Here is a 16,698-nt window from a genome sequence, read left to right on the forward strand (position 1 = left end):
GGTCTTCTTGAAACATGCTTTGGTTAGTAAATTATCTCCACACAGTCATAAATCCACAGCTTAAGTCAAATCAAATCAAAATCCGTTTATTGTGAGGACCATGCCTGTGCACAAACATCAACACTACAATAGTTAAAAATATTAAAATTCATTACATACTATGCCAACAAAACCTTCTTCCCACAAAATAGAAAAGGAGGGAAAATGAGCAACGAGTTAAACAGACGATGAAGAGGTCTTTACATTGTCGTCCATAAATCTTTCCCTGGCTTTCATGGCCTTCATCACAAAAACCGCTACCACATGGGTAATGCGTGGGTTTGCATCAACTAACAAAAATTTTACTCTATCTTCAGGACTGGTTATAGAGTTGGGTATAATTTGCAGCAATGCGTCTCTAAAGCCCGAGTAAATGGGGCAATAGAGGAGGTAATGTGTAAGATCCTCTTTAATTTTCATAAGGCAAGGACATAAACGATGTTCTACTGGGGTTTTTGTGTATCTACCGGTCAGATAAGCAGTTGGCAATGTTTGAAACCGTGCCATAGTGAAAGCTCTCCGAAGGGTGGGATCAGTGATCTCCACCAAGTAGTTGACGCAGATTTTGACTGCTTTTACTCGGGGGAACCAGTAGGAAAACCCAGAGTTTTTTATCTTAGTGGAGTCCAAAAAGGCGTCTTTTTCAAAGATCCATTCCCGAACTTTATCAGGGCTCCACAATTTGAGAGTATTAAACTCAGGTAGGTTGTATCTGGATAGAATGTCTAGTAGGTTTTTATGCCAAGAGGTATTATTTTGTAATGATACAAAGGCTTGTTTAGCCAATAAGGTGTTCGGGGCATCTATGAGGTTGGTGTAAAAACGCAAGAATCTTAAGTGGGCCCTGGCAGACACAGAAGGTAATCCTACTTCCACTCTTAGGAGAGCTGCCGGAGTACTCTGAGTGAGGCCTAGAATTCTTCTGAGATAAAAATTTTGGAAGATTTCAAGCCGTTCTAACAGCTTCTGATTCCATCCCCAGAGTTCTACTCCGTATAACATCTGGGGAATCACTTTTCCAACAAAAGTTTTTAGTGCCGGGGTCACCAGTTGCCCTCCCCTCGAATAAAAAAAGCTGAGCAGAGCACCAATTGTCCTACGTGTTAGAAGGGCTACAGTCTTGAAGTGGGCAAGCCAGCTAGATGTAGCTTGGAAAGTGATACCAAGATATTTAAAGAAAAGACATTGTTCGATTTTGTGTTCATCTAAAGACCATCTAAATGTGTGGCGAGCTCTAGTAAATACCACAATTTTTGTTTTGTCATAATTTATCTTTAGAGAGTTTTGGGAACAATAAGCTGCGAGCCCCTCCAGCATGCTGTGTAGGCCCCTTCGAGTGAGTGCCATGACCGCCATGTCATCAGCATATAGCAGTATATTCAGGTGTTTGCCTTCCAGGGCAGGAGCTGATGACTTATACTTTGCCATATGTTGAACAATGTCGTTTATATAGAAATTAAAGAGGAACAGCGCTAACAAACAGCCCTGTTTAACCCCTTTCCCCAGTGGCAGTGGGTCAGTATAGTTGCCTGACATCCCAGTTCTGATTTTAACTGTGGTGTCTGAATGTAGCTCTCTAAGTATTTTGAGAAGTCGTCTATCAATATCTGTGTCATAAAGTTTTTGCCATAGTTTGTCCCTACAGATTGAGTCAAAGGCGGATGTGAGATCTACAAAAGCCACAAAAAGTTTGCTCTTATGTGTCTTTGTATACTTATCTATCATTGTCTGTAGTACCAAGCAATGGCCTATTGTACTATGGCCCTTTCTAAACCCTGCCTGTTCCGGGTTAAGCAAGTTAGAGTGGTCAGCCCAGTCAACCAATTTATTTAGCAGGTGGCGAGTATAAAGCTTAAGTCATTTAAACGGCATTACTAACTTGTGACTTGTGTGGGAGGGGGATTCTTGGTTAATCATATAGAGAAAAGAAAGGAAAGTTTCCCCCCCTCCCCCATCCAGTCCCTTTGCCATACTGAGCCTTGGTGGGTCTTCTCATGATTTATTCTTGTTCTTCCGACCCAGTTAGCAGTCTTTACTCCCCCTCCTTCCTTGAAATATGTGCATTCGCTTCCTCCTAATTGATTCTTTTGTTGTTGTTGTTTTTAAAGAGATATTTATTAAGGTTTTACCAAAAAACACACACATAGGTTTACAGAATAGTGAAAGTTAAAACAAAGATTAACAAACTAAAAAACACACATAGAAAAAAAGAAGAAAAAAGATACAAAATGCAAAAAACAAATAGCTAAAAAGAAAAAAAATTAAAAAATAAATCAATTTTTCAATATCTTTAGGCTCATTTATTTATTTCCTTGACCTCCTCACACCTCCCCTTTTTGTATTCCCATTTACAAAAACATTTCAGCAAATCCTTACCCTCTTTCGTTTATCTTTACTCTATATCTTAGCCTATTATAACTATATATTTTCATCCATTATCAATCCGTATTTGCATATTCTTGTTAATCTTGTTACCAATACCACTTATTTTCAATCCAACATCATTTTAACATTCATTAATTTTACAGTATTTCTGCAAGTAGTCTTTGAATTTCTTCCAATCTTCTTCCACCAACTCTTCTCCCTGGTCTCGGATTCTGCCAGTCATTTCTGCCAATTCCATATAGTCTATCACCTTCATCTGCCACTCTTCCAGTGTGGGTAAATCTTGTGTCTTCCACTAATTGATTCTTTTGAAGTTATTGCAGCTAGAAGCGCAGATCAGAGACAGCATCCAGGAGCGCCGAGATCCACAGAAGGGTTTTCTGCCTAGTGCCCCCATCCCCACAAATTCGGGGGTGGTGTAGGGCACAGCAGGCAAGGGCAGCCCCCCCACAACCTTGGGGGGGTAGGGAGGGTATTTACTCCCATCACAGCCTCCTATTTACCTCGTGTGGATCGGAGAGATGTTACTGTCAGCCATCTTCCGATGAGCCCCTAGTGGCCCCCACAAATGTTTCTTCCTTTTGGTCTCCTATTTTTGCCAACACTTTCGCCATCTCCACATAGTCCAATAATTTCAAATTCTGCTCCTCTTTTGTTGGATCTTCTTTCCATTTCTGCTCATGCAGAATTCTGGCTGTGGTGGCAGCATACATAAACAATTTAACCAACTTTTGTGGAATCTCTGCCCTATTATTCCCAAGAGAAATGTCTCAGGCCTTTGGGGGATAACTATTTTAAACTATTTTTTATATTCTTCAATTCAAAAGCTTGCCGCTTTTTTGCAAGTCCATCACATATGAAAAAATGACCCTTCAGACTGTTTACATTTCTAGCATTTACTTGATACAGTCTTGTATATCTTGGTCAGTTTATCAGGTGTTAAATACCACCTGTATGTTTCATATCTTGTGCACCTCTAGGCTTTGTAATCTACCTACCAAGTAAAACCTAATAGGAACTAATTTTTTGCAGCCTGATAAATCAAGATTGTCAGGGAAGGGAGATTTTGGCATACTTTGACTGCAGAACAACAATATGCACCCAAGTAGTGCAGCTCCTTCTGTGTTAATAAAGACAGTGTTTGAGAACAGCCTTTTTATAGACTGTGTAAAGAAGAAGAAACGGCTGTCAGAGCTAACGTTGCACCCGCAAGGTGAGCGTCCAAAGAGCAACAGAGTAAAACACCATCATTTACTGTCAAGGGGTTGTCAGTAATTTGCTGGCAGTAATTTGCTGGGAGTGGTGCAGATTTACAAGTCCTGTTTCTGGGCTAAGAAGCCTTTCTGAGAAACACACTGCTACTCGGGCTTTTTGTGGGGCAGGCAGGTGTCTCTTTTTGCAGCTGGTGTGCTCAGTGACCAAATCCCAGTTTTTCCCAGTTCCAAAACCACACTCCAGTTTTACTGCAGGAAGGATTATTGTTGTTTTATTATTAAGTGCATTTATATCCCACTTTTTCTCTCCCATGAGCTCGAGGTGGCCTTCTCTCCATCCTCACATAAACCCCACAACAACCCTGTGAGGTAGTTTAGGCTGAGAGTCCCCTGTGGTCACACCCAGGGAACTTCATGGCTAAGTGGGGGATATAAACCCCTGTCTCTCCCAGGTCCTAGTCCTCACTTAAGCCCCACAACAACCCTGTGAGGCAGTTGGCGTCACTGCATCAAGTTCATCAGTTTTGTTGAACTAATTTAAAAGTTTTGATTGGATTTGGAATAGATGTGCAATTTTTGGTTGCTGTGTTGAATCAGGAGGCTCTTCTGAATGGTCTTTTTATAGGGTTGGGGGCACTAGGGGTGCCTGAAAAAGCTTGCTTTAAAGCAGGGGTTAGCAAACTTTTTCAGCAGGGGGCCAGTCCGCTGTCCCTCAGACCTTATGGGGGGCCAGTCTCTATTTTGAAAATAAAATATGAACAAATTCCTATGCCCCACAAATAACCCAGAGATGCATTTTAAATAAAAGGACACATTCTACTCATGTCAAAACACGCTGATTCCCAGACCGTCCGTGGGCTGGATTGAGAACGCGATTGGGCCGGATTTGGCCTCCGGGCCTTAATTTGCCTACCCATGCTTAAAGTTATACAGTGGTGCCCCGCAAGACGAATGCCTCGCAAGACGGAAAACCCGCTAGACGAAAGGGTTTTCCGTTTTTCAGTTGCTTCGCAAGACGATTTTCCCTATGGGCTTGTTTCGCAAGACGAAAATGTCTTGCAAGTCTTGCGATTCCCCCCCCCCCGCTTCCCCCCTTTTTTCTAAGCCGCTAAGCCGCTAATAGCCTTTTAGCAGCTAAGCCACTAAGCCTTTAATAGCCGCTAAACCGCTAATAGCGCTAATCCACTAAGCCGCTAATAGGGTTGCTTCGCAAGACGAAAAAACCGCTAGACGAAGAGAATCACGAAACGGATTCTTTTCGTCTTGCGAGGCACCACTGTATTGTAATAGCCCCTCTTATTTTTCCCCTCTGGCATTTCCCCCCTACCTCTTAACAGCTGCTCAACAAACAGAAGCCCATTAGGTAAAAGCAGGGGAGCTTGGTGGGCTGATGGACACCTCCATAGGTGTTCTCCTGTACCATCTCACTATAAGGCAGTGGATTGTGGTATGGAGGGCACCACATTTCTCTGGGTCAGGTGGATTTGTTGGGGAATCTCTTTTAGCTTGAGGGCCATATTCTCTTCTAGGAAACCTGCAGGGACCACATGCCAGTGGTGGATGGGGCCAGAGGCAAAAGGAAGCAAATGCATTATTATTATTATTATTATTATTATTATTATTATTATTGTTGTTGTTGTTGTTGTTGTTGTTGTTGTTATTTAATTTTATTTATAAAAGAGGTAGAGTGAGGAGAGAAAAAATGTGTGTGAATGAATTTTTTAAAAATACTGTTACATTACCATACATTGATATACAGATGTGTATATTCTTATTATTCTAACTCACATTTAATTGTCAGAGCTACATTAGACAGTCCTTTCTTATACAAACATAAGGGAGTCCAATAAATGCTAAATAATAGTTTCTGTTGATTTAGTCTTAGTTTAAGATCCATCAATGCATCTGATATCGAAGCCAATACATATTCCCACTGTCTGGGTAATAGTGAACATTCCCATTATTTATTCCAATCATTTCTTAAACTTTACACATTAAACTTATTTGTTGATGATAAATATTTATAAAATGCTTTAGTTTCAAATGCAAATTTGGCCTTTGTACAACAGGCTAGTTTCTACACACATGCATTATCACAGTATCCTCCATCCATCCATGCAAGAGGCATTGAAGGGTGTGCCAGACAGCAGAGCCAGGCCAGAGTCTTGGTGGTGCAGTCCCTCAGAATTCTCTGATTGGCTACCAAGACAGCCAAACAACGGAGGTGGGTGGGGCATGGAGCCAACACTGGGGGGGGGGGGGACTGTTTCTGAGGGAGTTTTTAGATAGGGATAGAGATAGGGCTTGATTTGAGATGGATGGTAAGAATTAGGATAAGGTTTGCCTGAGGGAAAACTGGTTCTGATTTGAGCCAAACAACCACACTGAGGAGACTATCTGTAGCATGAGGAAAGAGCCTCACAGCTTAGATAGGAAGACTGGGTTGAGGGTTTGGGAAATATAGTCAGGAGTTAACTGAAGGACTGAGTCTGAGCCAGAAGCTGTGGGGATCAGACTACCTGGGACTCATTCCAGTCAGGAGGGGAGATTTCTTCTAGGTAAAGAAGACTCCCAAAGCAATAACAAGGGGTGAGGTGATTCCCTGGGTCTGCTATACTAATTAGAATACCTCAGGTGTGGGATTTTTTTCTTAAAAAAAAAAGTGAAGAAAAGTGCCCCTTTGCTTGTGAACCAAATTAATAAACGGTGTTAAAAGCGTTGATCTGAAGCATCTGCCCTAAGCATCTGCATAAGGACCTAGAAAGGAGTAACGGAAACTGAAGTGTAATAACTGATTTTAAGTAAAGGGAGTTTGAGAGAAGCTGTGACTGTCATACTGTGTTTAAGCCTGTGATGTCCCTATATTTAGTTTAAATAATAAGTTCTACCTGAAAGAACGTGTCTCCTGACCTAAAGTTGTTTCACCATCTTCGGAGTTGGGTTTTTTTAAGGGGGAGGGGGTAAATCAAACTTTCCTTGTTTGATTAACTCCCGCCTGAGACTCCCTGAATGGCAGTTTCCCTCACACAAGACCCCCTCCCCCGATAGCCTGTGGTAAATTGCAGTCATTTATTTAATTGGCGTATAGTGAGGTGGGTCTACTTTAGTCCACAACAAAGGGTGCATTGCAATCAGGCAGAAACACTTAATGAGGGTGTGAAGTAAGATCAGCTATGAGTGTCGTGATCTGGCTGTTGATTCCCTGACTATTGATTAGCTGGGATTCCTGCATTTCATAGGGTTGGACTAGGTGACATATGAGGTCTCTACAATTCTCTGATTCTACAATTCTAGGTAGCTTAGGCTGAGAGGTGGTGACTGGCACTCAAGATCACACCCAGTGAGCTTCATTGCCCAGTAGGGATTTGAAACCTGCTCTCCCCAAGGTCCTGTTCTGACACTCTAACCACTAGACCACACTGTGACTTCTCCCAAAGCAAGGGTGGTAGATCTGTGATGAACACTTGCAGGCCAACACTTGATAACGAGCCATGTTCAAAAGCCCAGGTCTGTAGGTTGTTTAAGAGCACAATAAGAGACTTGCAGCTGGATCTGGTTTAAAAAAAAATAATGTTTGAGGAAATGCAGAATGGCCCTGAACCTTGGAAAGTGTTTCGGAAATTAAGGAGGGTGTTTTCATGCTTTTCTGCCCTATTTGCTCCATGTCTGAGTTTGCCACTTCCTTGCTTCTGCTATCTTTGAAATGTTTCTGTCTTCTTCCCATTCAGAAGGGTTCACAATCACTGTTTTTAATTGCCACATAGCACAGACTGAGAATCCTTAATGCCAAGCCCTGAACAGCACCACTTTTTTATTGAAAGATCAATATGAAGCAACCAACTTTTGAAGAGCAAATTGCTGTTTAATCCAAGCACAATTTTCCAGGATCAGCATAAGCCTAGACAGGAGAGTACAAATCATAGAATGCAGAGTTGGAAGGGACACAAAGGGCCATTAATGTTAGAGCGGATGCTAACAGTTATTCATGCAGACATTTGTTTGTTTGCTTATTTCATAAAATTTATACACTGCTTCATTGTACAAAATCTCAAATCAGTTTATGAAAAGATGAAACAATAAAACTGAGAAAAATTCATAACCATATTGCTAAACATACAAAAGTTAAAATAATAAAGCAGATTAAGATTACCCTCAACTTTCTAAGCATCTGGGTAGGCTTGTCTGAACAAGCAATAAGTATGAAGTTACTTCCACTGTGGACCTGAACCTCCCAAATAAATACTTGTCCTAAGAACACATAGTGTTATATACTAATGGGCTCACACACCAGAATCTTCTGGAAAGCCACTTGCAGAAACAGGAAACTGGGATGCATGTCCATTGAGATCTGACATATTAATGTGCCTGAGCAAATCTGCATTTCTCATTTCCCAGGATTTCCAGGCCCAAGCAAAGCCAGATTTCTGATGGGTCCTGGCTTTGCCCAATAGCTTGAGAGCAGGCATGTTGAACATCTGGACAGGGGTGACCCATTCCAACAGAAAGTACTTTTAACAATCTGCCTTAAAACTGCATAGGAAAAGGCCCTTAACATTAGTATTGAAGACTCCCTGTTGGGTCACATAAACCACTTAAGTCTGTCTCCACTTACATACATGAAAGGTCTTTGAAAGTTTAACACAAATGGCATTGTACACTAGTTCAGATTTCACACATAAATTCTCAATCTTTCCAACTTCGTTGAAGGGGTTGCTCCCATAATGGCACATCCCCCCCCCCCCATTTATGGTGGGATTGCAGAAAGTGTGTGCAGAAATATCACAAATACTTAAATATGCAATTCTGGCATCGCCACAACTTGTACTATTTAATATATGGGATGATACTGTAAAATGATTCTCTTTGAAGGAATTGCTAAGTTGGTTTCTAGTAGCAGCTAGACTTTCTGTTGCATAAAAATGGAAGAACTGAAAGGATCTATTTCTTGAGTTGTGGCATAAGAATTTACAGAACCTTACAGCTGCTGAAAGGATGACACACAATATACTACATGGAGTTAAGTACCAGTGGAATATTGTCTTAAGATATTTCTCTTTCAGGTTCACACTAATAAACATTTCTGGAATATTATTTAATATCCAGTAGTTCTTATGTGTTTGCCACATTTGCTGATGTTTTCCCATTTTCTCCTTTTTTGCTTCCAAAGGTTGGAGTCTGCAAGAGACCATGTTCTTCCCATTGACTATTACTTCCCACCACAGAAGACATGCTTGATCTGTGGGGATGAAGCTTCTGGGTGCCACTATGGAGCACTCACTTGCGGGAGCTGCAAAGTCTTTTTCAAGAGGGCAGCTGAAGGTAATTCATCTTTTTTTGTGTTTGTGATGTGTGTGATTGAATGCAAATCAGACAATGGCTGTAGATGTCTCTGTATATACACACATATATATATCTGTATATACACAGAGATATAGGATGGGGTACCCCTGGCTTGACAACAGGACATGACAAAAGGGATCTAGGGGTCTTAGGAGAAAAAAATCTCGTAACCTTAGCCTAGGAGTCCAGGCCCACAAGAAGAAGAAGAAGAAGAAGAGGAGGAGGAGGAGGAGTTTGGATTTGATATCCCACTTTATCACTACCCTAAGGAGTCTCAAAGCGGCTAACATTCTCCTTTCCCTTCCTCCCACACAATAAACACTCTGTGAGGTGAGAGACTTCAGAGAACTTCAGAGAAGTGTGACTAGCCCAAGGTCACCCAGCAGCTGCATGTGAAGGAGTGGGGAAGCGAACCCAGTTCACCAGTTTATGAGTCCTCTGTTCTTAACCACTACACCACACTGGCTCACAAGAACAACATGAGTCAGTGGTGTGATGCAGCAGCAAAAAAAGCTATTGCTATTGTATGCTGCATTAACAGATATCAAGGGGAAATAATAGTTTCACTCTATTCTTCCTTGGCCAGACCCCACTGGGAGTCCTGGGTCCATTTCTCAGTGCCACAGTTTAAGAAGTATCGTATATACTCAAGTATAAGCTGACTTTTTCAGCACATTTTTTATGCCGAACCCCCCCCCCCCCCCGGCTTATACTCGAGTGAGACGGGCAGTGGCGGCGGAGGGATGAGCGGCCCGAAAGGAGCCCTTTCTCACCGCTGGTCCCGCCACCCGCCTCTTGCAAGGGCAGAAACAGGAGCTGCGGTTGGGAGAGGCACTGCACTGCACTGTGCCTCTCCCAACCACGGCTCCTATGCCTGCTTTTGCGAGCAGCTTGCGAGCAGCAGAGTTGGCGGCGGAGGGACATGTGGCCTAAAAGGAGCCCTTTTGGGCTGCTCCTTCCTCCTCTTCCATCTTTGCTGCTGTCAGTGGCGGAGGAGAAGGAACGAGCAGCCCAAAAGCAGCCTTTTCGAACTGCTTGTTTTTCCTCCACTGCTGCCGCCACCACCAGGTTTGTGGTGTGGTGAACCAGCTTATACTCAAGTATATACGGTATATTGGCAAGCTATGACATGTGCAGAAGAGGAGGGTGAAGAATATGATCAAGGGCCTGGAAACCAAGCCCTAAGAGGAATGGTAGAGGGAGTTAGGGATGTTTATCCTGGAGAAGAAAAGATGGAGAGGTGACATGATAGCCATCTTCAAATATCTGAAGGGCTGTAACATGGGAGAGAGAGCAAGTTTGTTTTCTCCTGCTCTGAAGAGAAGGTCCTGAATCAATGGATTCAAATTCCAAGAAAGGAGATTTAAACTAAACATTAAGAAGAACTTTCATAGGGTAGAAGCTGTTCAGCAGTGAAAAAGACTCCCTCAGAAGGTGATCTCATTTGAGATTTTGAAACAGAGTCTAGATGGCCATCTGTCAGGGATTCTTGAGCTGTGGTTAATGCATTTCAGGGGTTGCACTAGATTGAGGCCCCTTCCAACTCTACAACAGTGGTGAGATCCCGTTGCTCTGACCCAGCAGTTTGAAAGCACAGATAAATAGGTACTGCTGCAGCAGAAAGGTACATGGTGTTTCCGTGTGCTCTGGAACTCATCATAGTGTCTTGTTGCTCCAGAACCGTTTTAGTCATGCTGACCACATGACCCAGAAAGCTGTGTGTGGACAAATGCCAGCTCCCTCAGCCTGAAAAATGAGATGAGTGTCATACCCCATAGTAGCCTTTGACTGGACTTAACCATCCAGGGGTCCTTTACCTTTTTACCTCTATGATTCTGTGATTTCATTGGGTTAAGCAGCCCAGATTACATTTAATTTCTGTATTAAAACTCTTTAGCAGACAGTAATCTTAGTAATCTTAGGGACGCGGGTGGCGCTGTGGGTTAAAGCCTCAGCGCCTAGGACTTGCCGATCGAAAGGTCGGCGGTTCGAATCCCCGCGGCGGGGTGCGCTCCCGTCGTTTGGTCCCAGCGTCTGCCAACCTAGCAGTTCGAAAGCACCTCCGGGTGCAAGTAGATAAATAGGGACCGCTTACCAGCGGGAAGGTAAACAGCGTTCCGTGTGCTGCGCTGGCTCGCCAGGTGCAGCTTGTCACGCTGGCCACGTGACCCGGAAGTGTCTGCGGACAGTGCTGGCTCCCGGCCTATAGAGTGAGATGAGCGCACAACCCTAGAGTCTGGCAAGACTGGCCTGTACGGGCAGGGGTACCTTTACCTTTACCTTTAATCTTAGTGTTTGCCTGCTCAGGGTGAGGACTTCCCATCTTGTCTTTAAAGAAAGTTTTCCCTTGAATCCACCCGCCAACCCCCAGAAAACGGTGCTGGGTTAGGAAGGATAGTGGCGATTATTATCTGCCAGATTTCCACCTCCAAATGGCTCCCCCTCGAAATCTGTTTTTTTTGGGGGGGGGGGGAGGGCACATCTTGTTAGAGAAACTAAATTATTGAAGGCAAAATAGGTTGATAAGGGAAAGGAATGGAACTCTCCTTGTAGTGTGGTATGGGGGCTAGATTATCAGACTAGGACGTGGGAGACCAGGGCTTAGATCCCCAGACGGCCGTGAAGCTCCCTGGGAGACAATGCCACTCAGCCTGAACTACCTCACATTTTTGTGAGAATTAAACATGGAGCAGATGATCTCAGGTTCAATCCCTGACAGCATCTCCAGGTAGGGTTGGGAATCACCCCTGCCTGAAAGGAAAGCCTGGAGAGCTGCTGCCAGTCAGAGTAGGCAATACTGGGCTAAATGGACCAGTGGTGTGACTCAATATAAGGCAACTTCCTATGCTATCCTCCTCCCATCCTATTTTGTTCAGGTGAACATAAATCGATTGCACTCTGAGCTTTCACCTCAAAGACCAGGATATGAAGCTTTATGCTTCCCTGCGCACCCCTCAGCTCCAGGTTTTGGTGTGGATCCCTGGCATGCTGTTGTTGTTGTTTCTTATTTAGAGGTGACAGCAAGATGGCAAGTTTGTTCAGGCTGAAGGGAAAGAAAAGATTGTGGCTTTTAAATTCGTGAAGATGGGAGGAACAGGCAGCAGTTTAGAGCCCATATATTTGGAAACATAAGTACTGCCATAAATTAGAGGCACCCGGCTGGGGTATTCAGAGGGGACCCACCCAATACCCATCGCATTATTTTCTCCTAACGTGAACATCTACTAAGCGCACTGTCTGCTGGCAGTAATAAGTCATCTGCCACATTTTTATGATATTACTTAGCAAAGAGGCACATCTTGGTCTGCCAGCCAAAGTACTCGCATTTGAGGATTTGACCGTGCTGTTCTGTCTGATATGTTTCTCGGTCATCACATGGAGGGCTTCTGCGCACTCACTTTTCATGCTGCATGCAGTGACTTTGCACAGCATTTGTGATCATAGGATTGTAGATAGTGCCACAAATCTAACTCAGTGGTGTAATATTGGAAAGTGTTAATCACTTCTCCTACCTGGGCAGTTCCCTTTCCACAAGGGCTGACATTGATGCTGAAATCCAGCATCGCCTGAGCTCTGTGAGTGTAGCCTTCTCTCAACTGAAGTGCAGAGTGTTTGAGGACCAGGACATTTGCAGGAAAACCAAAATGTTTGTTGACAAAGCTATTGCACTACCAACTTTACTGTATGCTTGTGAAACATGGACCACTTCTAAATGCCATCTCCAGCGCCTTGAAAGTTTCCAACAACAGTATTTCTGAAAAAAATTACATATCACTTGGGAAGACAGGTGAACTAATGCCAGTGTACTGGAAGAAGCAAAGATTACCAGTGTCAAAGCAATCATTCTTCAACGTCAACTTCATTGGCTGGTCATGTTGTTCGGATACCTGCTTATCGTCTTCCAAAGCAACTACTCTATTCCGAACTTAAAAATGGAAACCGTAATGCTAGTTGTCAACAAAAGATGTTTAAAGACTTTCTCAAAGTAAATCCAAAAAAATGTAATATAAACACCAACAATTGGGGAACACTGGCCTGCGAGTGCTCCAATTGGAGAACAGCCTTTACCAAAGGTGTCATGGACTTTGAAGACGCTTGAACTTAGGACAAAAGGGGAAAATGTTCTAAGAGGAAGGCACATTTGGCAAACCCTCAACATGATCAACTTCTGCACGGAAACATATGTCCCACTGTGGAAAGACATGTGGATCCAGAATTGACCTCCACAGTCACTTATGGACTCACTGTCAAGACCGTGTTCATAGAAGAGAATCTTACTTTGCTATGAGTGATAAGAAGAAGAAGAAGAAGAAGAAGAAGAAGAAGAAGAAGAAGAAGAAGAAGAAGACGACTTGGAAGGGATCCCATGGGCTTTCTAGTCAACTCCCATTCAATGCAGGAATCCCAGCTGAGTAATCCCTGACAAGTGACCATTCAACTTATGCTTAAAAACCTTCGAGGAGAAAGAGGCCACCACCTTGTGAGGGAGCCTGTTCCATGTCATGGAAACATAGAATTGTAGAGTTGGAAGGGGCCCCAAGGGTCATCTAGTGCAACTGCATGCAATGCTGGAATCTCAGCGAAAGCATTTATGACAGATGGCCATCCAGCCCCTTCTTTAAAACCTCCAGTGAATGCTCTTACCATTGTAAAGTTCCTTTCTAATGTTTAGTTGGAATCTCCTTTCTTGCTATCATTTTCTCTAAACTAAAATATCCCCAATGCCGCAAGGGGAGGCACTCCATCACCTTCATCATTTTAGCTCCCCTTTTCTGAATGCAATTAAGGCCTCATTTGCACCTTATGTTTAAAGCACTATTATACCATGTTGACGTACATAGCTCCTCCCAAAGAATCCTGGGAACTGTCATTTGTTAAGGACATTGTGAGTTGTTAGGAGACCCCTAATCCCTTCACATAGCTACAGTTCCCAAAGTACAGTGGTACCTCGGGTTACAGACACTTCAGGTTACAGACTCTGCTAACCCAGAAATAGTACCTCGGGTTAAGAACTTTGCTTCAGGATGAGAACAGAAATCACGCGGTGGCAGCGGGAGGTCCCATTAGCTAAAATGGTACCTCAGGTTAAGAACAGTTTCAGGTTAAGAACAGACCTCCAGAACGAATTAAGTTCTTAACCCGAGGTACCACTGTATTAGAATTAGTCCTCAGGGCTGTTCACAACAAAAAATCACAATATAAAAACAGAAAATACATAACAAAAACAACCCAATAATCCCCACTTCCACAGCACATTTTAAAAGGGTATTGGATGTCAATCAGCCAAAGGCCTGGTTGGAGAAGGTTTTCACTTGGCACCTAAAGGTATATAATGAAGGCGCCGTGGGGAGAGAATTCCGCAAATGGAATCACTGCAAAAAAAAAAAAAAAAAAAAAAAGGCCTGTTCTCGTGTTGCCACCCTCCAGACCTCAGGTGGAGGAGGCACACGAAGAAGGGCCTCAGAATATGACCTCAGGATCTGGGTAGGTTCATATGGAGAAAGGCAGTCCTTGAGGCATTGCGGTCCAGAGCTGTTTAAGGCTTTATAGGTCAAAACCAGAGTAGTTTATCAACCAATCCCTCTTCCTAGGCAGCTCTGAGAACTGTATCTCTGTGTGGGAATAGAGGCCTCTTAATAACTGTCAGTGCCCTTAACCAACTACAATTCTCAGGAGTATTTGAGGGGAGAAGCCATGACTGTTTTAACTGGCACAATACTGCCTTAAATGTATGGTGCAGGTATGGCCTGAATGTGCATTGGCATATAATACCTACCTATTGTGGCACATGGAATCCAGAGTGGCCTTGGCACTAGGATCCTTCATGCCTGCATGCTTTATTTCAGGTCAATCCAGGGCAGAAATAAAAACCCCACTTAGCGAAGGATACTTTCTTTCTGTGGCATCTTTGGATGAAATTTAGAGCTTGCCAGCTTGGCTCTTAAAGTGCTTCTCAAAATCGTCTTCACCAAAGGGTAAAGCACACATCCTGTCAGAGAGCCCCCCAATGTTCTCTGTTTGCCAAACAGCCATCCAATTTGCACAGTTGGATTGGACTTGTCAGACTCGAAAGTGGAATAGCAGCAACAGATACTTGTAATTGGGTTTGGAAGGACATTGGCAGAGATGTCACACAGAGGGATTCCAGAAGTGAGATATCAAAGGGCAAAGAGGGTCAGGCCGTGAAGGATCTGCAGGAGTAAAGAGGAGGAGGATTCAGAGAGAGGACTCTTTTACACTTTGGAACGCCTGGGCAATGCAGGGCCCATTAGCAAAGGGTAAGTTTGCAAGGGGCGTTGTTGTTGTTGTTTAATTAAATTAAAAATCCCATCCTGGGCTCTCTCCTCCCCCTCCCCCACCGCCCTAGCATTTGCATTGTTACGTTGCACACCATGTGCATGTAATGCGCCTCTTACAAACCCTGGAGGTGCTTGTGAATGTGTGCAGGTCATAATGATAAAAATATTCTGCACGTATGTCGGTCTTGTTTGCAGACTCATTTCTGTCCTTCCCTTGCAAGAATGAGACCAGGAATCACCATACAGTGGAGTAGTGGTTCAGAATTGAAAGACCTTTGGGACAGTCTATTTTCAGCAGCCCAGTGGTGGCTCCTCTATATTTAGTGGCTGAGGGACATAACATTAATCTTTTTGGATGCTGGCCTTGGATTCTCCTCCATTTTGCACTGCAAGGCAAAATGGAGATATTCTGCAGGCCCTGAAGCTTATTTTTCACCTTCCTCATACAAAGCAATAGCAATTTGGGTAACTTTTATTGAATCACTACATATTTTTATTGTTGTTGTTGTTAGAATTATTTTATTTCACAAAATTTATACATGCACCATTCAGTTGTTTAAAAAGATCACCTCAAAGTGGTTTACAAAAAATCAGTAATCACTGGAAACAACTCTTTAAAACATTCAAAAAATAAAATCAGCAGTAAACTAAAAATAGCTTGAAAGGTTCACCAGTGTTCTACATGCCTAGAGAAGCTTATTTAAAGAAAAAGGTTTTTAGCAGGCACCAAAAAGAGTACAGCAAAGGTGCCTGTCTAATGTGTCAATAGGCAGGGAGTTCCAAAGTGTAGGTGCTGCCACTCTAAATGATTGACTGTGTAATGGGGATTATATGGCACCTGCAACAGTGCCAGTTCCACAGATGGAAGTAGTCGAGCAGGGGTGGAGGTGTAAGGTAATTTCCCAGGTAAATTGATCAGAAGTTGTTATGGGCTTTATTGACTAATAGTAACACCTTGATATGGTCTGAAGCTCAACATCAAAAAAACTAAGATCATAGCCACTAGTCCCATCACCTCCTGACAAATAGAAGGGGAAGAAATGGAGGCAGTGAGAGATTTTATTTTCTTGGGTTCCGTGATCACTGCAGATGGTTACAGCAGTCTGCTTCTTGGGAGAAAAGCAGGGACAAACCTAGACAGCATCTTAAAAAGCACAGACATCACCTTGCCGACAAAGGTCTGTATAGTTAAAGCTATGGTTTTCCCAGTAGTGATGTATGGAAGTAAGAGCCGGACCATAAAGAAGGCTAATCGTTGAAGAATTGATGCTTTTGAATTATGGTGCTGGAGGAGACTCTTGAGAATCCCATGGACTGCAAGAAGATTTAATCTATCCATTCTTAAGGAAATCAGCCCTGAGTGCTCACTGGAAGGACAGATCCTGAAGCCGAGGCTCCAGTACTTTGGCCACCTCATAAGA

At 43.2% G+C, this 16,698-nt stretch overlaps 1 protein-coding gene across 1 annotated transcript in view; it reads left to right on the top strand.

Moving 5' to 3' along the window:
• Positions 1 to 16,698, top strand: part of AR (androgen receptor) — a 239,587-nt gene that overhangs the window by 100,482 nt on the left and 122,407 nt on the right. Inside the window, exon 2 of the mRNA XM_077922599.1 lies at positions 8,806 to 8,957. Within this exon, the coding sequence (XP_077778725.1) occupies positions 8,806 to 8,957 (152 nt within the window). The remainder of the gene's footprint in view (positions 1 to 8,805; positions 8,958 to 16,698) is intronic.

Source organism: Podarcis muralis, chromosome Z, assembly GCF_964188315.1.
Source record: "Podarcis muralis chromosome Z, rPodMur119.hap1.1, whole genome shotgun sequence".
Classification (NCBI taxonomy): Eukaryota; Metazoa; Chordata; class Lepidosauria; order Squamata; family Lacertidae; genus Podarcis; species Podarcis muralis.